The sequence below is a fragment of the Ammospiza nelsoni genome, chromosome 3, assembly GCF_027579445.1.
Source record: "Ammospiza nelsoni isolate bAmmNel1 chromosome 3, bAmmNel1.pri, whole genome shotgun sequence".
In the NCBI taxonomy this organism is placed as follows: Eukaryota; Metazoa; Chordata; class Aves; order Passeriformes; family Passerellidae; genus Ammospiza; species Ammospiza nelsoni.
Window position 1 is genome coordinate 25,325,504 of NC_080635.1, and position 25,081 is coordinate 25,350,584.

At 37.5% G+C, this 25,081-nt stretch overlaps 1 protein-coding gene across 5 annotated transcripts in view; it reads left to right on the forward strand.

Annotated features, from left to right (window-relative positions):
- MTA3 (metastasis associated 1 family member 3) overlaps positions 1-25,081 on the forward strand; it is a 137,329-nt gene that overhangs the window by 92,693 nt on the left and 19,555 nt on the right. For all 5 annotated transcript variants that reach the window (XR_009418072.1, XM_059468480.1, XM_059468479.1 and 2 more), the window contains exons 16-18: positions 3,588-3,734; positions 15,710-15,741; positions 23,031-23,185. Coding sequence is in view for 4 of the 5 variants with exons in the window: in XM_059468480.1 (XP_059324463.1) it covers positions 3,588-3,734; positions 15,710-15,741; positions 23,031-23,185 (334 nt within the window). In the remaining variant the exon portion in view is untranslated. The remainder of the gene's footprint in view (positions 1-3,587; positions 3,735-15,709; positions 15,742-23,030; positions 23,186-25,081) is intronic.

Sequence of the window (25,081 nt, forward strand, 5' to 3'; positions counted from 1 at the left end):
TGCCAGATATCTGTAGAGTCTGCTTGGAATTTGACTGTATGAGAAGTAACTGTGTCTCACTACAGCTGAGGAAAATAATATGTGTTATGGGAATGTGAAGTGAACCCAGTGCAGTTGATTACATTCATCTGAATCAGCTTTATAGGGATGGCTAGAAAATGGCTTTTTGTTTGCTATGTAGCTTGGCGAAATTTTTTAGTTTAGTTTGTTTGTGATCTTTTCAGTTTATTTGGGATTTTTGTAATTTCAGTAAATTAGTAAATCTTGCATTATTTTTCTCATAAAAATATTATTATATATCATGTCAACTTATATAGGAGGCACTTGTTTTCTTTTTAAGATTCATGCTGTGCCATTCTCACAGAAATTTATTGGCATATGATTAACAATGTGTCAGGGCACTACTGTTTTCCACCTTTCTGCTAAGGCAGGGAGGATTTCAGTGCCCTGCACATCCTGGATCATCACTTCCCTTTCTGCATCTTGGCTTCCACAGGTGAGGTAGGACAAGCATTAAAATTAGGCCTTGTTGTCTCAAGAGCTGGGGCCAATCCCCTCAATCTCATCAGTCATCACTGTGCTTCCTAAAACAAAGCTGCTGTGGTGAACCCCTGGCTAATTAAATGTCCTATATTATCTCTTAGTTATGAGAAAACCAGGCTAACACTCCAGCTGGGATACATGTTGAGGAGATGAGGTGGGGGAAAGGTGCAGCTGCCTAAGCCCCTCTGGAATCCAGGATGTTTGTTGAGGTGGTTTGGTACAAGACTTCAGCTTCTCTTTGTTTACTTTGGGGTATTTTATTTTTTTACCCTACTGCCATAATGAAAAAGGGAGAAATTTTTAATGTTGTTATTGTTATTTACTTGCTTGAGGCTGAAATCTGGTCCTATGAAATGGGTTACTAATATGTTTTTGAAACAGTATCTCTTACTCCTATTTATTTTTATTTCAGAATGTGGCTGACTGGCTATTTGCTACTGGTCATGAGATAATTTGAATGCTCTGAGTTAGAACAAGGTGCAGCTGGCTAAAAGATTTTCAGTGAAGTGCTATGCAATAGAAGAGCATAAGAGCAGCAGGAATTAAAAGATTTTGATTACTATTATTCCATAATACAATTATATGAAGGGATAGTAAGCAAAACTCCTGAAATGCCTCGTTACACTGCTTGGGTGTGATGAGGCAGCTGGTTATAAAGTGCTGATCTAAAGCATGAAAATATTTCAAGTAAGTCTATATGTAGAGGAGGAGTGAAATAAGATGTAAAGGTCTGCACAGGAAGGACTCAGTCCATTGGGAAGTGATCCTGGCTGTTTTACTGAGTTCCTTTCTAGAACCTAAATGTAGAGCTTGGTCTTGCTACCTTCCTCTACTGCAGAAAGAGAAACGACAGCCTTTGTGGTAAACTAATGGAGGATTAGTGACTTCTGAACTGAAGAGAAGCTGAGGGAAGGAAATGCTTCCTTCCTCAACTGTTTGCTCACCCTGAAAATATGAAATTGCCTCTCCTATAGGTTGCAGATGAAAGGAGGTGGAGTTCTCATGTGTCGATGCAACTGTTGGGATTACTGTGGTTGCTGCTGGAGCTCTTTGGCAAATAAAATAAGCTTTTAGTGTTGTTAGCCCTGGAAAACTACCATTTCCTTCAGAAAACTGGAAAAGATTGCTAAATGAACATTTTAGAATGCAAATTCCAATTACCTTCAGCAAATGGCACAAGTGTATCTATTTCAGTTTAGAGTTTTACCTTAGCAATCAGTGGTGTTCATAATATTAAGCATGCCTCTGTTCCCATTTTAGTAAAAAAGCAAAGTATGAGATGCTTGTTCCCCACAGCAAGAAAAACAGGACATGCCATGAAATCTTTTCTGTGTGAAAGCAGATGAATTCTGCAGTGAATGGCTGTAAAAAGCTTTTATCTAATTAAGTGGTGGGGAATTTGGTGCCATCAAATCTACAGCTCTGCCCTGAAGTGACTGGTTAGCTGTGCCTTCCTTCTTAGCTGTTCTCTGTGTACTTCTCTGCCCTACTGTTTCTTACCTGGCCCTCTTGAGGCTTCTCATGGGAGTGTGTTCATGCTTGGAGAGTGTGATTGCAAGCCCCAGCCAAAGCAGTGGTGAACAATTAAGCAAAGTCTTTTCCAGTGTGAAAATTGTTGGCGTTATCTCCTCCTGGCACGGTGGCAGAGCCTGGCCAAGGCCATGAGACCAAGAGGTCCAGGCAGGGCAGGGAAGCACTTGGTATCAGACTTTGGGCATTCCTGAAGGAGGAAGAACATGCTATTGCAGTGGGCTTTGACTTTATACAGTGGTTTCTCTTTCTCCTGAATGGCAGCCATGGATGGCAGAGCCCTTAGAGGCTCCTCCTTGGATACTTGGCTTCACTGTGGATTTTGCATCTTCCCAGCTTCTCTGCTCCATTTTATAAACAGAAAATAAAAAGCACTTTATAAGAAGAAAGAAGCACTTTTCAGGAGGTGTAAACCTGGGTTGCAAATGGGAAAGTACTCAGTTTTTATGCTCTGATCTCACCTGCCTTGGGCAGCTGATTCTGCTGATCTGACTGCCAGCCCCTCTGCCCTCACCTTCTCAGCCTCTTCTGCCTCCTGGGCTCATCAGAGGCTGCTGTAGTTGGGCAGCTGGTGCCTCATACCCTGCACAGTGCTGGCAGCTGGTGCCCTGCACTGTGACACAGGGCCAGGACCTGCCCTGGGCAGCTGACTTCCCACACAAGCCTGGGTCCATCCAAGGCTGGTGGTGGCATTTTAAACACAAATGTGTGATGGGAATTAATTAATTGGTTCAGCAAATTCCTGGTGAGGGACCAGCAGACTCAGCCAAGGCTTCCTTTTGCCACTTTTATCTGGCAGAATACAGAAATTTCCCTGCAGCTGCGTCAGCTCCTGGCAAACACAGCAGGTGCCACTCTGAAATGTGCTGGCCACATGTGTTTTGCTGCCTCATTCCCTCTTTATTCCTTTTCCTCCAAAATAGTCTTGCTCCATGAAACAGATGCTCTGGGATGTTTGAAGCTCCCCAGGAAGAGGAAGTATGGAAGTGTTCCCACTGCAGTTTTGGGGTAGTTTTACCTGCAAAGCCCTACAGTGTCTCCTCTTGACTCCTGCACCTTGTGACTTGTGTGTGGGAAGATCCCCTAAAGCATGTTATTATGACAGAAAATACTGAATAGCTTGAGGTGTTGAGGTAGTTTCACTACAGTAAAATGCTTTTATTTGCTTGCTGAAATCTGTGGGTGTGTAGCTTCAATACAAATCTCAAAAGGGTAGGAAAATATAAACACACCCATTTCAGAGTGTTTTGTGTTTATTAGCTCTTCAACCTCAAATCCTTACATGTCTGCACTGTGGAATCGAGCTTGGGTAACCTAAAGTGAAATAGATGTTTCTTACTTGGAGGAGCTGTGGGTAGGAGGACTCGTGTTGTTCAAGGTCTTGTAAACACAAAAGTGCGAAGAAATTTTCTTTTCACTGAAAAACAAAAGTAAATTTCATATGTGGAATAGATTGTTTTATTTATCTTAAAATCAAGTAGCTATAATTTCTCTCTCTCTTTTGTCTCAAACAGAGATACATCCTGCTGTGAAACCCAGTGTAATCAGGTCAACACCAAGCCTTCAAAGTCCAAGTGCAAAACGACTGCTTGCACCCTCCAACCACTCTTCATTAAGTATTTTGGGGAAAAGAAACTACAGCCATCATAATGGGCTTGATGGTATGTGAAGGAGTATAAATGAAATATTCTTTATCTCTCTGAATTGAAGAACTTTCTGTGAACCTGAGGGAACATTAAATGAGAGGGTACAGACTTTAGAAAAATGTAAGATATGGATGGCATGCTTATGGCATCCATGCAATGAATAGTGGTGCCTATTAGTTGGATAAAGATATATTAATACCATCTGTTACAAAAACTCCATTTACCATTTTTCTTACTGCTTTTGATTTACCAAAAAAGGGCAAGAAAAGAAGGCAGAGATGCAGCATGTTTTATTTTGGCTTTTTGCATTGCACCTTAGAAAGCCACTGTGCCTGCAGAGTAGGAAGCAAAAAGTGTGTCACAGAGGTGCAGGAAAGGATTTTTCTGTACACTGTGCAGTGCCAGAGGTGACTTTTATGCCTGGTGTATCCAGCCACTTTGTTACACCTCAGTGCAAACTAAGAGCAGGAATGAAGATGTACAAAACAAAAAAGAAACCCCCAAAAAAATACCAAACAACAGCAACAAAAAAAAAAAAGGATGGAAATTTTTGGGTAAGACTAACTTTTCTCAGATGATCTTTATTTTTCATCCTGAAAAGTGACTGTAAATTTCTGATTTTTTTTTCTTCACTAAACAGAAAGATTTTTCAACTCTAACCGAAAACAGTTTTACCTTGTCTAAATAAGAGGAGAATCCAGCAGAATATAAGGTTTACACTAAAAGAAAAGGCATGCATGCGTTCCTGATATCTCTTTGTGAGATATAACTTCTGTAAACCATTAGCTTATTTGTTCTGCAATTGAATAAGGTTATTGAGGGTAGAAATCTGTCGGACATTGGGCTCTCAGACTGCTCAGGAGAAATGTTCACAAAAGGAGAAATTGTTCACAAAAATGTTCACAAAAGAGGTGACACTCTGCTTTCATGCTTCACAGAATAGGTTGAGGTAGAAAGGAGAGGAATTGCCTTTCAGACAAGCTCATAGAAATAGTATTCCAAATAAAGGGATAAAAACTTCATTCATTATCCATCATCTTCCCCATAATCTTGTTTTTCTGTCACTGCAAACACTACTTGTGTACTGCAGTGAAAACACCTACTGTACATTTAATAACACCTAGATAGGAATCATGACATCCTTTGACAAGAAGTGGTTACTGAGAATACACAAAAGAGAGGACTGCTTGCTCTTCTGCTCAGCATGCAGCTATTACACCACAGACAAACAACATTCATGGCAACACAGGCTCTTCGGGGGACCAAGGTGACACCACGGGAGAAAATATTGCAGCTGGAAGAAAATATGATATCTGCATTGGTAGGCAGAGCCATAAATGCTGGCTTTTCACTGAGTTCTGCATGGATGGTTTAGTGGTTGCTGCATAAGAATGTGAACAAAGACCTCCCCCTCCACCGATGCTGGCCCTTAGACTGGGCTCTCCATGAGAGCTCTGAGTGATGAGCTTCCCTTGGATATAAAGATGATCATTGAATACTTTCTGTTGGAAAAGACCTCATAGATGAAGTCCAGCCCTCAACTCAGCACTGCTAAGCCCTAAACCCAACATGCCCCAAGTGTTCAATACCTCCAGGGATGGTGGTGACTGAACCACTTCCCTGGGCAGCCTGTTCCACTGCTCAACAATGCTTTCAGTGAAGTAGTTTTCCCCAATATCTAACCTAAACCTTCCCTGGCATCACTTGAAGCTGTTTCCTCTTCTCCTATCACTTCTCATCTGTGAGAAGACACTGACCCCCATCTTGCTGCAACTTGCACATTTCTCCAGCAGAGAAGGCTGTAGCAGTAAGTTCAAGGTAATTATTATGATTTAACCCCTCCTTATGTCTCTGTAAGGAGGCATGCTTGGAAACCTGTAAAATTTTTCTTCTACTTAGTATAGATGTTCTCAAAGTAAAGAGTGTGTAAATCCAGTTATTAGGTACACCAGTTAGTGTGTATCAAACAGTCAACTGTGTTAAAGCCATTTGCACAAAATAACATCTAATTTGAAAAAGTAGTATTGAGAACTGCAAGTCACTGCTTTAGGAGATATTTCTGTGTGGTATTTTCTGGAAAAATCCCTTTGCCCAGGATTTTGCCCCTGGGAAGCTGAGAAGCCTCAGAGAAAAAGCAAAACAATATTATCTAATTTGCTTCTCCTGTGTTTTGATGCTTTGGAATGTGTTTGGAGGTTGTTTACCCACAGATGATTGTTTCATTGGATTCTGGAGTGATTCTGTGTTTTCACTCATTGGCCAATCAGGGCCAAGCTGTCTCGGGGCTCTAGAAAGAGTCATTATTGTCTTGTTAGCCTTCTGTAAGTATTCTTTCTCTATTCTTTAGTATAGTTCAGTATAGTATTTAATATCATACAGTATCTTAAAATAATTAACTTTCTAAGAACATGGAGTCAGATGCATAATTCCTTCCTGTCATGGGGCACCTCAGAAATACAATATTTCTGCTTATCTGTTTCCTGTGAAAACAACATACTGGAAAGCATATATCCTAAATAAGCCAAATCTGTATTTTTTTAGTGCAAAAAGTATCTTAGTACAAAAAATGGATATTTTTGTTATTATTCTTGCCTCTCTCTGATTAAAATGTGGAGCTGTGAAAATAAAATGCAATGAAAAAATAACAAACCAGTAGTAATGATACTCAACAGCATAGATTCCATTTCTTCTGACTTAAAACTGATTACCTTCAGTATTCACCCTTTACCTCCTCCCCAGGTTAGTAGTAAATATAAAATATATTTTTCTTTTTGCTTGTGTTTTATCCAGCTTCTCTTCAATACCAGATCAGCTTGGGAAGTGGTGGTTTCTGTAATTTCCCTGACCACGGTGTGCTATTTGTGCAGTGAACGGTTTTGCCAGCCTCCAGAGTTTTTGTGTTACTATAAATACAGTAAAAAGCTTTTTTGATTCCAAAATAGTATTGATTGCTGCAGGTTGGATTGTGTTGTATCAATTAACAGTATCCAGAAGGCTTGATAGGGAGATGATGACAGATTCTGCCTTTCAGTGCATGCTTTGGTGAAATGAGCAAACAAAATGGAGCATGGGGAATTTATATTAAATCTCATTTGCTGTTTTCATAATCTTAATATTATTTACATGTAAATGTCTGCATTTTCAAGTTTACCTTTTCTCCAACAGTATTAGATATTTGTTTTGAGAAAGCCACATAAATATATTTACTTAAGATGTACAGTATTTCACAGCATTCAAATAAATGTTGCTTAGGCTTGTGCAAATATATATTTAGATTAGCATGATTTAAGTCAATCTTACTGCCTAGATGAGTGCCTTATTTTTGGCAGAATTTCTTTTTAAGCAAATTAATAATTATTTGCCTTGAATATAGCAGTACATTATGGAAATGGCACATTTTTATGCCTCTTTGGGGAAGTGGGGGAAGATTATGAGAAGCATCATTAATATTTAGTTAAATGCTTTTAAGAATAATAAACAAGAATATGTTTAGCATTTCTTATACAAGCCTTACATTGTCTTGAGTTCTACTTTTAGCTAATGCAGCACAACATTCCCTTTCAGTTTTCCATGGATGCACCTCCAGAAAGGTTTTGGTGTAATTGATAAATGAGCTCCCTCATTTATCTTTTCTTAATGGGGAGGTTGTGCCCTGATATCTTGTTATTGTCAGTCATGGACGTGAGTGGAATTGCTTTGCTTAAGCACTGTGTATTGTAGCTAGAGAGAGGATCTTGTAGGTTTTTGTGTACCTGATTGGGAGGAAGAGTTTTGCTGGATGGTCTTAGAAAAGTGTTTTTCATTTTATTTTCCAACAACAGCAAATCTTGCATTCCGTGAGATGTAATAAAAGGTGCCAGTGAACTGGCATTTTGCTGCTCTGGAAAACTCACGGTACTTTGAGAAGCTTTTGTGTAATATACATACTGGAGCTTTTAACTACTCTGAGATGCAGCATTACAATTGCTGCTGAAATTAAAGTCAGCATAAGATATTTAAGTGGTTCTCTGCCATGAAGATAGCCTCTTTCAAGTGGGAAAATTCCATCTTCAGAAAATCACGATGTTGCAGAAGGTTACATGTATCCAATTTTGTTACTGGAGTTGATGATGGGAAGATTTAGGTGTGACTGTAAAGTGCTTTAGATATTTTGAATCTGATCTTTAAATTACAGCATCTGAAATTATTCCAAGCAATTACTTTCTCCCACAAGCTGCTTAACTGTGAGGAACAGTGCATCCAAGTAGTCAAATTTTACGTCAGCCTATTGTTTTGGCAGGGTGAGTAATGATAATTTTGCTTATAATATTTGGAAACATCAGGTAGAGGTATTTTACACAAGAATAATTTCTGTCATCTGGCATGCATTTCCTTACCTTTGGAAAGATGCATGAGAACCAGAATATCCACAGGATGTCCAAGGCATCAGCGTCACTGATGAGGTACAGAAATCTGTCTGTGCCTGTTGATACCATTTTCATATTTTGGACAAAAAAAGAGCCAGCCTTTCATAGCTGAAGAGGCTTGAATTAACAGCCCTGATCCTCCTTTCTTCCCTGCCATACCTTTAGTGCTGTATTTCAGTCTGACATGTCCTGCTGCCTTCAAGAGGATGCTTTCAACAGTCCAGTTTCTGTTCTGGAATATACTGAAGTGCACAGCAGATATATGAAGTACCTAGGAATGAGGCAACAATTTTTGGGGTCTGTTTTCCTAGGAACCCACACGTGTCTGGCCTGGCAGGATGAGAAGGTGACATGAGAAATTGGCAAATGGAGAAAAACCTCAAAAAGATGTTCCTTCTCTCTTAGATACTGTTTTGGTCAATCCTTCTCTCTATGCTTATGACTGATACTATTGGCTATTCAGGAGATGAGCAAGGAGAAAGCCTTAGATTTCACTTCTAGTTTTCCATGGGGAATTTATGACAAACAGATGAAGACATCAGCAGCCTGACAGACATACAGGGAGACTAAAACCTTCCCTGACCCAAATTTTCTTGAATGTGTTTTCTTGAATATATTTTCTTTCTGTAATAATGTTATAATTATTTTATCTGAAGCAGAGAAAATAGTTATAATATTATTATAATTAAGTTCATTATAATTGAGTGCACATAAAATTATGTGAAAGTACATTAAAGGGAAGGAGGTTTCACTTTAGGTTGGAATTTTTCAGCAGTGAGTGAGTTGTTTTTTCTCAAAGATGTCTGATTGTTAGCACAATACTGTGTTTTGGTAGAGACAGATGTTCTGCTATGGTGGCAGAGGAGCAGCATGGATTGCATATCAAAAAACATCTGGTGTTCTTTTACTTTAAAAAAGAAAACCATAAATTTTCTCTTACACATTAATAAACTGTAAACCCACCAAAATTGTTATAAACCTCCTTTAACATACCAGTGATTTCCAACTGAAAGAGTAGAAATGAGTTGTGGCAAACAAGCTGCTATGTGAAAATTTGCCATTTCTTCCATCCTAAAGCACAAGGTATGATTAATGCTGGATTGTGTGTATTCACTCTTCCCAAAAGTGAGAGACAAAAGCTATATATTGCTCCACAGTCAGTTTTCCCTCTGAAGTTTGCTTAGTTCATGCGTGTTCTAGCTTTAGTCTTTGGTATAGCCAGAAAACGCTTTAAAATATTCAGCTGCAGATTTCTCAGTCAAATGTGTGCACTGGTATTGATGGAAATGTGAACGTGGAAAATAGATCTCTCAGGAAAAATGATGCTGTGTTACTGTCATTTACTGAGGAAAGCAAAGGAATATGAAAAGGTGCTTATGGCTTTTAGTTACTTCCTGAAATATATTGCTTTTATGCTTATATCATTATGGGAAATACTTAAGAGCTTAGTCCTGCTTTTCTATACAGAGTCATTAAAACCATCTCTGACCCTCAAGAGATTGACCTAACAACCTTTTTACATTAAAATTTTGCAACTTGCACAAGAGTAGCCAATTTCTCTCTATTTTCACTGTGCAGTTGGAAGCAATAATTTAAAATATTTATTAGGAAACTAAAATGCTCTAAAGCTTACATTTCTGTGGTTAGTAAATTCACTTGTTTTTGCAGAGGTACAAATCATGATACTGAAGATGATGAACTACTGACAACTTCCAGAGCCCAAATAATGTGCCTGGAAAGTGACACAGGCCTTAATTACCCCAGGATGCTGCTGCTGACATTGTCAATCATTTGTAGAACTAAGCTTCTGCATCTCATATTTGCAAGTATCAAGTAAATTTTTTTCCCTATTTAAATTTCTGTGTTATAAAACAGTGAGTTGATGATTCCCCACTTCCCTTGTCGGTCTTCATTTCTCCAAACCCAGTGATGCAAGTGATGTTGTGACTTAACATGAACAATAACCAAGTAGGAGGAAAATATTTTTGTCTGAAAAAATAGAAGAGAAATACCTTTTCCCCCTAGAATTTCTTAAAATTGAGAAAATGATTTCTTGTCTCACAATGTACATTATCTCACATGTACATTGAATTTACATTACAGTTATCTTCCAAGTATTTGAGCTCCTTTGAGTACAAATAAAAGGACAGTGTTCCCTTCTCTGTCTGATGACTGCCTAAACTGCAGGGTATTTTTCAGTGAGAAAAGGTAAGCAGTGTAATTTGCCCACAGGAGTGCTTGGGAGGAGCAAAAGCATTTCTGCAAACCCAGGTTGCCTTGGATTTCCTCTGAGAAAGAACTGTTCCTAAGCACGTTGTGTATTTTTTAAAATACAGACAGCGATTACTTTTGTTATGCCAAAGTCAAAATACAATATCCATTCAACTGAAATGCTCAGGTTTACTGTGTCTTGAGAAATGTGTATTATTTCCCAGGGTGAAAGTACATTAGAAATTGAATAAAGCACTATTATTGATTCCTTTGGCACTTATTCCTTTCTTTCAAAAATCTCTCTTTGGTTTTGTAAGGCTTCTTTGTCTACAATTGATTCACAAGAAAAGCAAAAATCTAGAGTCACATTCATGCTTTAAAGCACTACTTGGAGAGTGCCATAGATCACTTTGCTTTTGTTGTGCCAAGGAAATGAATGCTTATGAAAAATTGGGGTGTTGCATCCCTGAACTCACCAGTGCACACGTGTTTCTGGTGCCACTGGTGGCAGCAGGGATCAGAAAGAGCAAGGCAAGTGGGATCCCAGGTGGAGGGAAGGGCACTTCATGGTAAAATGCTCCATTTCTGCTGTGGAGTCAGTGTTTCTTGTTTTAATATACAGGTATTGTGTAGACATGAAGCTGCAGTAACATTGGATTTCCTAATTGGCAGAATGAATCAGCTCTTCAAACAGGAAACAACACTGTAATTAAGTTAACATTTAAACCACAATGCAAATAGCCAGAGCTTAACTCCTAGAATCACTACTTTCCCCTACTATTATTTTAAAGAATTACAGTTGCAGAAAGAGAATCCTGTTTGTTTGATAACAGGATTAGCAGCATATTACCCCCTGAATTATGGGTTCTGATTCAAGATCTGGAGTTCATATTCACAATGCTTCTGTATATGATTACTGGCAAGTAGGTTGATTATTTTTTGTAAGCTGTGATTGCAGAGCAATAGTTCCCAACAATTTTAGTACATAATGCAATAGGGAAGGCATCTTTACAAAGTGCTTAGGCAGTGGAACAGGAAAGATCCTGTGTCTGGTCTGTGATATTTGGTGTGGTTTTTTGTAGAGTTTTTTGATTGGTTGGGGTTTGTTTTTTTTTTTTTTTTGGTTTTTTTTTGGTTGGGTTTTGTTTTTTTTTGTTTTTTTGGTTTTTTTTTTGTTTTTTTTTTTTTTTTTTTTTTGTTTTCTGTTTTTGGTTTTTTTTTTTCCATCTGTATATTCTTTCTCCAGTGTTTAAAATTTTTGTCTTGAGAGAATAAGTCTTCCTCAAAAATCATTCTTATTGTCAGAAATACATATATATTTATATATTTTTACTAATATTTTTCAATTAAAAATGTCAAATGTTCTATTAAACTTGTTCAGTTGCTGCAAACTGGGAGGAAAAAAAATATTATGTTTAGTTACTCAAAACATTCGTAACCCAAATGAAGGAGAAATAATTAAGTAGTCTTCCTTTCTCAGATTTTTTCATAAAGTGGTCCATCCTAGGTGAAATTAACCTTTAAAGTCTTATGCTGAGATGTTGCTAGGATTGAGTTCTGATGTTGCCAGTCTTCCTTTGTTTTTCACCTGTCAAAATCACATTATCTTGATGCATATTTATTCTGGAAGTTTTAGAAGTAAGACATGTTTCACCCATTAGTATTGTCAGTGATCCTGTTGCATAAAAAAGATAAATACCAGGAAACTCTGTTTTCTATCAGCAGAAATAAAGAATATCACATATACAAATAACACATGAAAGCTGGAAAAGGGTTCTGATATGTAATAAAAAATAGCATGTCGCTGGGAAATAATATGTAAACTTGGAATAATTATGTGGCTGACACCGTCCCTAAGCAGTGCACTGTTTCTGATTTAGCCTTAAATGGTTTTACAGTGGGAAATTTTATGTTGCCCTACTGCCTGGAAAAAGGGAGAAACATTTGATTGGTCAATATGGTTGGTGAAGCACATTCTAATGTGAGGAAATGTCTTCTACAGCCAACTCATATCCGTTTGAGTTCAAATAAATAGTTGTAGAAAGGCCACAGGAGCATCTTAGGCAGTTTCTGTTGTTGGTGCATCAATTTTTCCACACTAATAAACCTATAAACATCTTATCAGCACTGAAGCTGCATTTACTGAAACTCCCCCATGTGACATTACTACAAACCCCCGTTAGTGGTGGTGATGTCCGGTCACTTCTGCTCAAAATGAGCAATCCACTTCCCTGGCACTCACTGCCCTTAAGGGGAGAACCAGTCTCCATCCTGGAATTCCCTTCCTACCGAAGGGGTGCAAGTACAGATCACAGTTCTTGCTGTAAGAACTCACTCATAAACCAAGTGTCCACTGGTGCCAGTTTCACTAAAATTCGAGCCAGATTATGTCAATTCCCTAAAGCATTGTAGAACTTGGCAGATAAAAATGAAAATCCAAAGCTCTGCCTTCTGTTCTGTTCAACACCAAGAATTTTGTGGTTTTTAAATAATGTCTGATCCCCTTGAGCTGCACTGGAGTTTGCATTAATGTGCAGAACCTATGTAAAGGTTTCTAATGCTGTGTGACTGCCTTTTTAAGCAAGGACTTTCTTCCTTAGTTGCCTTAGTTAAAAGTTTTCCACAAAATTGGCTGGTGTGTCCATGCTTAAGTGTTTTTCAGAACCTGCCAAGTCAGGGTGTAATAATTTTCTGGAAGAAATTGGCGTCTGCTCAGTTCTAAAGTCTGAATATTTGTGTATCAGAGTATATAAGAGTTTAAATTTTGTAACAATGGCACTATAATTAGTAGTCTTTGTTAATCCTAGAATCTTTTTACTCTATCTGCTTATTAAAGAGTTCTTTTCCTACCTTTGTATTTATGGATATAGTCAAGTCTCTGCTGTTTGGCAACTTAGATGATATTTCAGTATCTACAGCAAGGAAAATACATGCAAAAAAAGAGAATGAGCCTATTGCATGATATAGCAGGGATATTTACAAATATAACATATTTTTTCACTCCTTTGCTTGGTTTTATTATTAGATTATCAATATGGTAATATCCTGGAGTTAACAGCTGCTGGCACTGCATTAACGGCGTCTGTCAGGTTCTTGTCAGAAATACACTGTTTAACAATTTCCAGGAAAATTCAGTTGTTCCTCAGCTCATTTTAGGGAGATCTTCTCAGTTTCGCAGACAACTGAGTGAGAGCATGTCTGTGTATTTTGGGACAATCATGGCTAAGCACAGTTTTTATAGATTTGGCATATAGAGCTATGCCAACAGCACAGCACCTCTGAGTAAGAGGGAAGGTTTCAAGTATCTCTGTATAAGAAAAGTGGATTTTTTGTTTGTGGGCTTTGATCATTTTGGAAGTGACTGAAAGCACTTGTAATGCATCTCTTCTGCATTTCAAGAGACAAGAAGCCCCATTCTTTGTGTTTAACTTTGTGGATAATTCTGCCTATGTTCGGGACTCTTCAGAAAATATTGTGCTCTTGGAGATAAGGTGGTTGGATGTTGGAGATAAGATGGTTGGGTGGGTTTTGTTTTTCTGGATATTTATACTTATAAATTGAATGAATCTTTGTCTCAGCTATTTATTATTCCATTAATGCAGTCTCTGTGTTTTCCCAGGAATATTCAGGTCCTGAAATGTTATTTTACTGCAATGCCAAAAAAAAAAAGTTTTAATAACAAAAATTACTGTGAAGAAAAAAAATTAACAGATTACAGAGTTCTTCACTCTACTGTGATCTTCTCTTACTCTGTAATAGTGCCAAATATGTTCAAGTATCAGGAAGCAGTAGATTATCACAATATTTAGTTCTTATACTACCAGTTTAAAAATTGCCTCAAGGACTAGTGACCTAAATGTGTATTTATAAGTAATAACTTTTGCATGAAAAAAGAGGGGGAAAGAGGGCTGGTAGAGGAGCTCACAACTGAGATATTGCTGGCTTTCAGTAGGTATTCACATTACAGTACTGTCAATGTGACCTTAGTGATATAAATATTTCTTATTTAAAACTGACTAAGGATGAAGACTTGTACAAATGTAAATGTAAATTATATACTGGAATTTCTGTTGAATGTTGGAGTTTAAAAATAGTTTGAGATGTTTAAAATGGTTTACCTTTTTTCTATCAGTGATTGAACTATACCTTCAGACTAAGGTGACTCCTCAAAATGAAAGGGAAATGCCACTTTAAGGGTGTAATTACTTTTTTTATTTTTGAGAGAGAGATATGCAGCTGTTCTCATGTCCTTTTAATCTCTTTAATACAATTTTAAACAATAATAAAATATCTCAAGAATTCTTTGTGTAAGTGATACTAGTCAGAAACCCTGTAAGTTGCAATTTGGAACCACGACAAGAATTAAAAAAAAGTAATTATTTAGAATTTATCTTGCTTGCAGAACTGGGACTCTGCTGATTCAACTAATTCAGACTTGTGTACATTTTATAAAAACATGTGGTTTTGATAATTGTCCCTTCCTTAAGAACTGTCTACAGCCAACAAGGTGTCCTATCCAAATTTTTGAGCAAGTCTGTGACACTGCTGGTAGTATCATCTTTCATATTATAGACCAGCAGTGGGTTTTCTTGCAGGTTTTTTAACTGTTTATGTTTTGTTACTGAAGTTGCACTGCTTTGAAAAAGAACAAGATCTCTAATATGTGAACTGTAACATTTTAAGCCAAAGAGAATGTGATTTATGTTCTTAGGGAAAGTAAAAATCAAAAGTAATCTGAGTTAAACAGCAAGGTGAAATCCATGTTAATTATTGGCCTAGTAGTAATTGCTCTGCAATTTGTATAAATATAACCATGAGCTCAGTTGATTGACTCCTGATTTATCATATGGGAGACAATCATTAAATTTTGTGCATGTTGCATTTCTCAAAAAGCTTTGTCAGTTTCAAACTGAGCATCCACCTCAAAATTCTCAGAAAAAGGGTTGCCTAGTTTTATAAAAACTTTTTTTCTAATGGGAACAGTAATGGAATTATGTTGACACTATCTGTATTTTTGTCTGCAGAGCTAACCCCTTCATGATGCCATATGTTGAAAGCAAAATGAAAAAAAACCTCACTTCTTCAAACATGAATTATGAATTAGTTCCATTTTTATATTTTCTTGCAGAAGAGGATAATTAAGCAGAGAGAACGAGTGCAGTTAACAGCATATTATAGCATGCCATATATATTCAGGACCAATGATGAGTCTCATGCTCATTTCATGAGAAATCTTTCCAGTCTCTGCATTTTTGATGTGTTCATTGTTGTAGCTGAGCAGTAGCATCTTAGCCTTCAGGGTGAGCATCAGAACATAGGGCTTTTGTGCATAAAGAAAACATTCTAATGTGCTGTGGTTCTTTTATTTTCCAGAATCATCCAGCCATACAACAAGAACAATCATGGTAAGTATAGAGGGAATTATAGGTATTGATCTGCCTGTGGCTATGATTTTTTCCTTTAAAATGAAGTAGATATAGTAGTATCCTAAGCCATTGGGTTTTTTTTTTATTTTTTTTTTAATTCCAATATCATTGTAGACATAAAATGAGTGTATTTATTTCATGAGAAATCTTGGGGAAAAAATCAGAGATTAAAGAGCTTAAGAGGTAACAGTGCTGTCAGTTTGAATAGCTGAAAAATTCAACTACAATTCTATGTTCTATGTTTAAGTGATTTTTGATTATGTCAAATTAATGTCAATAAAATTTCTTGCATTGTATCTATATCACATGGGGCAGAGCACATTTAAATATAACAATAGTTGAGTAATTTTTTGCATAACATTCCTTAGAGGCCGGTTTCTAACTTCTCCTTGAGTTTGATAATTTGGTTTCCAGAAATGGGAAATGTTTAAGAGGATAGATACACCTTCAAAAATGAGATTAGAAAGCTTTATGTAAAAAAATGTCACGCACTTACTAACTATCTTGCATTTTTATAGAGTGAGAAATGTTGATCTCTTTATTTTTCAAACTCATAATAAAGTTAGGTAAGGGCTGAACAGCAATTCTCATAGAGAAAACTTTTCTCAATCTCTTATGATTGATGCCTTTCCTGTGGGTGTTTGAGGAGAGGGCTTTCTGCTTTTGAAAAATATCAGTTTTTGAGAGGAGTGTTGAAATTTTAGAATAAGGCTCAGCAAATCATGACATGAGCTTGTTTATTTCCATTCCTACAGTTTTTAGGGTGTCCCTTCAAGTTTATATCTTCTTTATGTATGGCATTTATGGGACAGGTAAATTCCCCCATGGATTTCTTCATTCTGCAGGGGATAAAGGGTTAATATAGTTCATTGCCTTTGTCATCAATGGACATTAATAATCCAGTGCAAATGAATTATAAATAGGTAAGGATTAAAGAGCACAACAGATTTCAAAACAGTAGAGATGTCTGGAAAAGTGATGTTTCTGTTTCCTACTGGATGTGATGTAATCCTTCTTGGTCATGAATTTGTTTTAAGTACACCCATTTCAAAAGAAGATATTTAGTTATTCAAGTGTATTTGTCTGCTATAAAATTTTGGAAGGGATTGAAAAACTTTTCAATGTTTTTCCATACTGCATTGGTTTGGGAAAAAGAACAGGACAATTGTGTTGAAGCTGGTGAACCCTTGACTCTGCTTTACCTTTACTCTTTTTTGTCCTATTAATTGTACTCTGGAGATACTCAGTCTCTCTTTTCTATTAATATATCAGAACAGTTCTAAAATCTGAGCCAAAAGAATGAGGAGTTTTCCTATATATTTTTTCTCTCACACCAAAACATGTCTTAACTTTTAAAGAGAGAAGGAAAAGGTTTTTAAATAACATGAGTTCTTGAGGTTCCTGTGTTTTAAACCTCTTGAGACCTCTCTGCTGACAGCTCAGATGGCTCAGACCCCAAGTGAATATTCTGCAGTCAGTGTGCAGTAATTGTTCATTGCACTTAAATAAATTAAGGTAGAAATAAAGGTAAGTATTCTTCTTAGTGAGAAATTGTTACAGCAATGTCTGCTCTACTCTGCATCTAAAGCATAACTGAATATGTAAAAGAAAATTTCTTACTCCCCAGTGAGTAAATAGAAACTGGCAGGAAAACCAGGAAATATGGTATTCCGTGCATTAGAGACAGTATGAGATGATACATCTGATAGAGATGTAGTAAAGCAGTGCTGCTGAGAGCCAATGCAAAATGCTACTGTAACAAATACTTACTCTGAAGTCCTCTCTTTCTGACTGATTACAGTTATATTGTAATATAAAAAGTTAAAGCATGACCTGTAGTCATGAGAATGTGAGAGGTACCACAGCAAATTTGTGTTACTGCCTTGGCTGCTTTGATGTAAAAGAACTTTTGTCTTACCAAGGTGAAGTTTTTGCACTTCTTTAAAGTTGCATTTATAGGTGTTGAAATAATGTAAGGCATTAAATCTGATCTTGTTCCTTGAAGATTCAGATTATTGCTGAAGTCATAGCCAGCAAGGTATAGAGTGTGCTCTGCTAAAAAAACAAAGTCCAGTTTTTCTGAGGACATTACAAGAATTTTTCTTCTGTATTTAAATACAATGATAGTTGCCTGTTTTTTCTTTCAGATACTTGTTCATAAAAATAAAAACCCAGAAAATATTTTAAGCATTTGTGTGATAAGGGGAGAGGGAGAGCATGCTCTCTTTTAACTATAAAATAAATTTCCTTTTATTCTGTGCATAGTTGCCTAGCTTAATCTTTCATTACTAATTTACTGATTTCCATAAATAACTGTTTACTTCAAAATTATACCTTCTATGACATGATGTATTCAGAGGTTATATAGGTTTTGTGTGCCATATATGACAAACAGGGACTATAAACATTGCAGTACTTTGGCCCAGAAGCTTTGGCAAGTCAGCTGTCATCTTTTAGGAGGGTTGTTTCTTGCGGGGTTTTGTGGTGGACTTGTTTCCCTTGCACAGAAAAGTGATTGCAGTATTACATTTTCAGCATTTTCACATAAAACACAAAATTTTCAGCATTACAACTATTGTAGGTGTTTGTGACAGGTTTGGCAGCAAATCCAGAGGTTCCAACTTGTGTTGAGTACTTGCTTGTTTTCTTGTATATGATCTGTTGTTTGAACATCTTTCATTTTTAATAGCCCTTGGGTTTTTTAATGAAATTCTATACCCAAAGTGGTTGTGTGCCTGCATACTATTATCAACATTTGCAACTTCTTGCTGTGTGGAGATTTTGGGTATTAATTTTTGCATTCATCTCTCACTTCTATGAATAAGTAAACCAGCTCCAATCCTTGATGCTTATTCAAGGTATAATGCTAATCCCTTTGGAAATAGGAATACCTCAGGTGTGGCAAAAGAGAATCAATACCTGATTAAACTTAAGGTAATTCTAAACTTGTTTTAAATGATGTATTGTATAATTAGGTCAATGCAAAATATATGGAACCAATTAATATGGGTTATTGCCAGTCATCTGAGCATAGCTGATTTATTCTAGTGATTTCTTTCTCCTTGTAGAGAGCATCTTTTGCTCTACTTGCTTTCAATTGATTTTTTTGTTTTGTTTTGTTTAAAGATACAACAAAAAATACCCTAAAAATGTTAATTTAAGGCAAAGGGAATGTTTTCCTTTTAGAAACAATGGGGGAAAAAATAAGAAATCATAAATAGAAATCCGCTTAGGAATTTATGGTAGTCTAGTTAAACATTCCTTCAGCCATAGTACAAAGGTTCACTGTTAATTTTTACTCTTTGAATTACTGCATGTTACGTATTTATTTCAAAGCTGAATGCCTTTTCAGACCTGAGTGTCTTTTCAGAATTTTTAGTGGCTCTCAATGAATAAATGTTTGACCACCCATATAGCAATATAAAAACCTGGGCAACTTATAGGCGGGAACCTTGGCTAGAATTTAGGATCTGGGGCCCATTTCTGAATTTGTAGAGGATTTGTCTCTTGTCTTAGCATTATGCATCTCAGTGTCCTTGTACTTCTCTGGGAGCCAGTGAGGACAGGAGATGTACTCTTGATAATAAAAATGCTATATTGAGTTGCCACTTTAATTTAAGGTGTTTTTGGGATAGTATCCAGACTTCATTGGACTCACAGCTGCCACTAGAGCAGATATCATGGGTACAGTAATCCTATGCAGTCATTTCCTTGGTTTCCCTGCCACAGCAAAGCCTTATGCCAGGTGTAGCTTGTGTTGAAAGACCTGATTTGCAGTTGTAACTCAGCACTGCTGCTCCCAGAAGATTTGACAGGGACAAAGACATGTAGCTTCTTTGTGAAGGGATCACCTGTGTTTCTTGGAAGTTGGAGGTGTCTCAGTTGTCCACTGTGTGCAGATGGGAAATTCATGCCCTTGCCAGGTGAGTTCTGATGAGCAGCACTTGCAAGCAGCAGAGAAATGGATCATCAAGGGGCAGGTGGAGCTGCACAACAACCAGCCTTTATGTAAAGTCCTCCTTGTTGAAGACCTTGGAAGGATTGCCTTTGGTCTGTGAGGGTGCATTCACTGTGCAGCTTGGACACCACCTGTTTGACAGGTGAGACTCTTCCCAGAGATAACCCCCTGATCACTGAAATATTTGTGTTCTTTAAGGGATGGAAGTTTGCCTGAATCAGAACTCCCTTTGTCTTGAGAAGTTTTTCTTCTGAATGCTCTCAAAGTTTTTTCTCCTGCTGTCTTTTGAGTGTGGAACAGTTTTGTCCCAGAGGAACAAGAGATCCCAGTGAATGTGCTCAGACTGAGGTGAAGAACTTGGGAGAAAGGAGTCACTCATCCCAGAGGAATATTTGTCCACACTGCAAACTCCTGATGCTCAGGTGCTGCTCTGATGTGGCCCTGGCATGCAGACCCTGAACACCAGGGGCTGTGTTGCAAACTCAGAGGGCAGCTCATTAGTGATGTACAGAGTCAGAATCAAAGCAGAGCAGCTGATTGCACACGGTGGTGTTCTGAGGAAATTACTGAAGCTTTTTGCAAGCAGTTTTAAATAAGAAGGACTTCTGTGGTAGCACAGGGAGTATTCTTGAGGCTTTCATAACCTTTCTGGCATAACTGTGTTCTAGGAGGGAAAATTTGAGTTCATCATCATCATAGAAGAAAAGCATTTAATGAGTACTTTGTATGAAAGTTCATTTTGCTCTTGGTGTTGATATTAGTGTGACATTGAAGCCATTGAATGCTCATTTTCATATGCGTTGGTGAATATATTTTTTGAGAGGAACTAGTGAACTGATTTCCTGGTCAAGAGCTTCAATTGTTTTTATTAACTTGAAATTAATGTGGTCCCTAGCACAGACTGGAGAACAATGGTCTTATTTTCTCTTGTCCTTCTGTGAAATGTAATTAATTTCTTCAAATAGCTTGGAAGGGCTGGGGTAGAAAGGAAATAAAAGAGAAAATTCTAACCAATTTGGTGCAACAGAAATGAGATGATATTGTAAGCCTTGTGACGTTTTCTATAATGTTATCTCTTACCCAGAATGAGGGTTGGGGGCTAATAAAAGTAGAAGGAAACAGAAGTTCAGAATTAGTTGCAGTATCTGGCTCTGCTAGGGGAAAAAGTGTTGTGAAAAGACAAATACTTTTTCCATCAGGCTTTACTGTTCTTCAGAGTTTATGCCGCAGGAAAGACACTTTTTGTACCTTGTATATTTTCTGAACGTTTTTTTGCCTGCATTTCTTATCTTGACTAAAGGAAACATTCAATGGTGTACTAGAGAGGAGCCTGGGAAAAGATCTGAATCTTTACAGGAGATACCTTAAACCCATTATTGAGTAGGGAAGCACAACAAAAATATACCATTGGAGCCCTTGAATGCTCCTCTGTAGTGTGTGGCACAGGAAATTGCCAGATACAAATACTGAATGGGAAATCTGATGTGTGGCAATGTTTTCCATGCATGACTCCTTACTCTCTTTTTGAGCACCACCCACTGTGTACAAGAAGAGATCAGCAGTCAAAAACTTTCATGAATTTCTAATTTCATAGCAGCTATGTACTTTATCCTGAATTTATTCTAAATAACAGCTGAATTACTTCTTGTAGCATGTCTTTTAGGTATTTTTCCCCATCAGAGCCAATATGAAAAAATATGTGAAAGCTAAACTGCAGTCTAGACACTGATTGAAAAAATGGAAAAAAGTAAATATTTTTAAAGGGCTACAAAGATAGATTAATGATCCTATGTGCAACAATTAAATTCACCCTAAATCTTCTTTGTTTTTAAGACAAAGGAAAATAGTTTAGGTCTAAGAAAGATTTATATGTGACTCACTCAAATATGATGTCTTGTTTCTGCTCTTCTTGTTTAGTTTTGTTACATGAGATCTAAGGAATCACCGAGATGGCTCAGTTACTCAGAATAACATAATGGATAGATGGAAATTTTCTGTCCGATGCATAAAATTTGTCCTACTGGAGAGAGCAAATGGTGTGGATCAGGGTTTTGTCATTATGTGAATATAATGCTTTGAATGTGGGTGTAAGAATTGTTCAGAAAAAATTATGCTCTTGTTTATATTTTCTGGATTTTATGTTTTTATGACATGATTTAAGAGATCAGTTCTGTGCTCTGTTCTGCTGGTTTTGTGGGTGCTACAAGTCCCTTCCTTACTCATGACTGTGATGTTGGTCCCCTAATTAGGGGCTACTCCCACGAATGTGCAGCACTGGGTGCACTTGAGGAATGTTACAAAATGCTATTAGTAATGTGGAATACTGGTGTTATTTCACCAAGAAAATAGTACTTCTTCCTAAGAAAACATGATGTTGAATCCATGTGAGTTAAAGTAAGCAAATTTTCATCTTTGTGTAATGTCTTCTATCATAACTGGTTCCGTCCAATTGTTGTTAGTCCTGCTGCTAATCGATTATGTGGGAAACAAGATTAAGATTTCCAAGATTCACGTTTTTGTCATGGTGTATTCTTCCAAAACATTAGCTACAGATGATACAGAAAACATTTCCACTCTCTCATGTGTAAGAAGGCAGCTTCTCTTGTTAGATCTGAGTACTTGCACTCATTGCACAATTACTCTGGGGAAAGGTTGAGAGGAAAATCAATGCATCATTTTCAGTTTGATGTTATCAGCTGTGAAATGAATGCAGATGTATTGCAGGTAGCTCTAACCAGATAAAGACCAGTGAGTAAACCTAAGAACCATGGCATCAACATGGTGATATAAAACTTTGTTTTCCTGCTTCCATTCAGGTGAACAGCAGGACCAAACCACTTATCTTATTCAGCGACTTCTACTTAAAAACAAAAACAGGCAGAGTAAGGACCTGCAAAGTGAGAAGTATGCATTTTTTTGAAATTAGTTTAGTGCCATAGTTGGATGAAAAAATAGGTCTTATGTCTCATTGCTTGGCAGGTTCGTTTTTTTGCTCATAAAAGGTTAATTCTCTCCTAAAATCAATGGGTTTCTGTTTCTGAGTTGCTTGGTTCATAGCATCGACTCATGCCTCAATATCTTTTTGTATAAATGGCATTAGCAATAGTTAATTCAGTTTTTAAACAGCTTTAAAACCTATGCATACAACATGTCAATGGGCACAGGTAAGTTGTTATCTTGCCCCCAGGTAGTGATTGAGGCAGATGAGCTGGGTTTTGAGAGGTGTGTAGGCTGCCCTTTGCAGCAGAATTCGTTAATGGAATTATGCTTATTCTCAGACGAACACCTTTCCCTTTCATTGTGATTTCAGCATGCTGCTCCCCACATCCACATGACTAATGGGAAGGCCTTGCAAGCCAGTGCAAGTGCCATTAAGACCAGCACCATTCCAGTGATCAAGAGACAGAGGCAAAATTGGCTTGATGCTTCAGATGATGGTTTCTTTATAGCTACAGAAGAGACCAGGTAAGAAAACATGAAATCTTAGCAGGGAATGAGGCTTCACTGCATACGTGTTACTGATCCACTATTTCAACAACAGTTTCTGACATTATTATCTGAGGTTGCATTACAGCAAAGAGCCATGCTTGACACATGCCAAACTTTGCATTTCCTATCTACTATTATCAGCATTTCATTAATAACACTTAGTGCTACTTCTTTGTGGCAAAGATTAGAACTTTTAAATTTCACTCCTTTTAGTTCATATACAATGAGATTTAGGGCACCTCTGACCATCCAGCAAAATATAAATGCATCTACAGTGTAGGTTATCCTCAGAAATTTTCAGAACATGAAAAATAGTGTACAGCAGAGAAATATACAGCTGATAGCATCTTTTCCGGGCTAGAAGTTGATTTCCTTTAAAAGCAACTGAGATTATAATCTCCTTCAACCTTTCATTTACAGATTAATTGGTAAAATTTAACAAGCTTTTGCTTTCCCCAAAAGTGCTTGATATCATGGAAGAGTCACTATTTTTCTGGAGGTTCCTCTATTCTGTTCTTGTCTTCCCCTGTCTGGCCTTTCCTTGATTTAATTCAGACTAAGACAAGAAGTTACAGTCTGTTTTTTGTTGTTGTTGTTTTTTTTTTTTTTTCTTTTTTTAAGGGCCTGTTATTTAAAAACCTTTAATATCTTGCTTAATTACAGCAAGTAACATCAGACTGTTCCTCACTTCTGTGATTATTTCACAAGCCTAGAAAATCTGGTAGTTGAAGAAAAATGTAAATAAGAAAAAGAAGGAAGAGAAAGAACATATGGAAATATAGAGATAAACATGGAAAATATGCACATTTAATCCTATTAATGGCAGATTCAGTTAGGAAAGTTAACATACTAGCACATGATAATCTGGTGGCTATTTCAACATAATTCATTATGGCACTTTTTGGATTTTTTTATGAGGAACAATTCAGAGAGAGTGGTAAGAGGCTGCTGAGTTGATGAGTTCTTAGGCTTCTGATTCCAGCCCAGATTGATAGCATTTTGAGATGTTTGATACAAAGACTTCAGTAATATCAGACTAATCCCTCGCAATTGGATCCTGAAAGTGGGACTGATTACCTTTTGAAGTTCTGGAATTTTCAATTTAATTTTTCCCCAGTTTTATAGAGAAGTGCCTGTCAAAGGATGAGAAGAGTCTTACATAGGCAGTGATCTCTCCACTGATCTGGGAGGCAGCCCAGACAACTTCCCTGGACTAGACATTTAAAATGCAGGTGGATGAAGTGTAGTGGGATGAGTCCTGGCTTTGCAAATCACTCATCTGTGATAGCTCTGCTTGTTCCCATCCTAGGAAATCCCCCTCCCCACTCCCAGGGCTGCAGACCCCATGCCCAGGCCAGGGAGAAAGCAGAGCTGTTTCTGGCTCTGTGGCCAGGGTGGGCACAAACAAGGGTCTTAGTGCTCAGGGGTCTGTGTCTGCTTCTCTTCTCCAAATAATGGACAGTTTAAAGTAACACTTGAAACCTCCTGGTATGGGGAACAGAGGGAAGTTGGACCTCACTGACACTCCTCAGTCCAGGAGGTGCCTGAACATGTGCTGCTACATCACTCTGGCAGGTGCAGGAGCAGCATAGCAGGGAATGCTTTTCAGCCTTTCAAACTCTATTTCACATGACATCTGTTCCTTGTCTTTCACAGAGGTTTTCCATTTTTTCTTTTATTTTTTGGTGCTTTCCTGTTCTCATACCATCTCCATTGACTCCTTCCCTCACATGTGTCTCCTTTCTAATTCTTTCCTTTGATTCCTTTCACCTTTACTCAGTGATTATTTAAATCTGGGGTAGCTTGTTCTCCTCTGGGCTCTGCAAGTCTCCAGCCATTTGAGCTCCAAGTGGAAAGCCCTGCCTGGTTCTG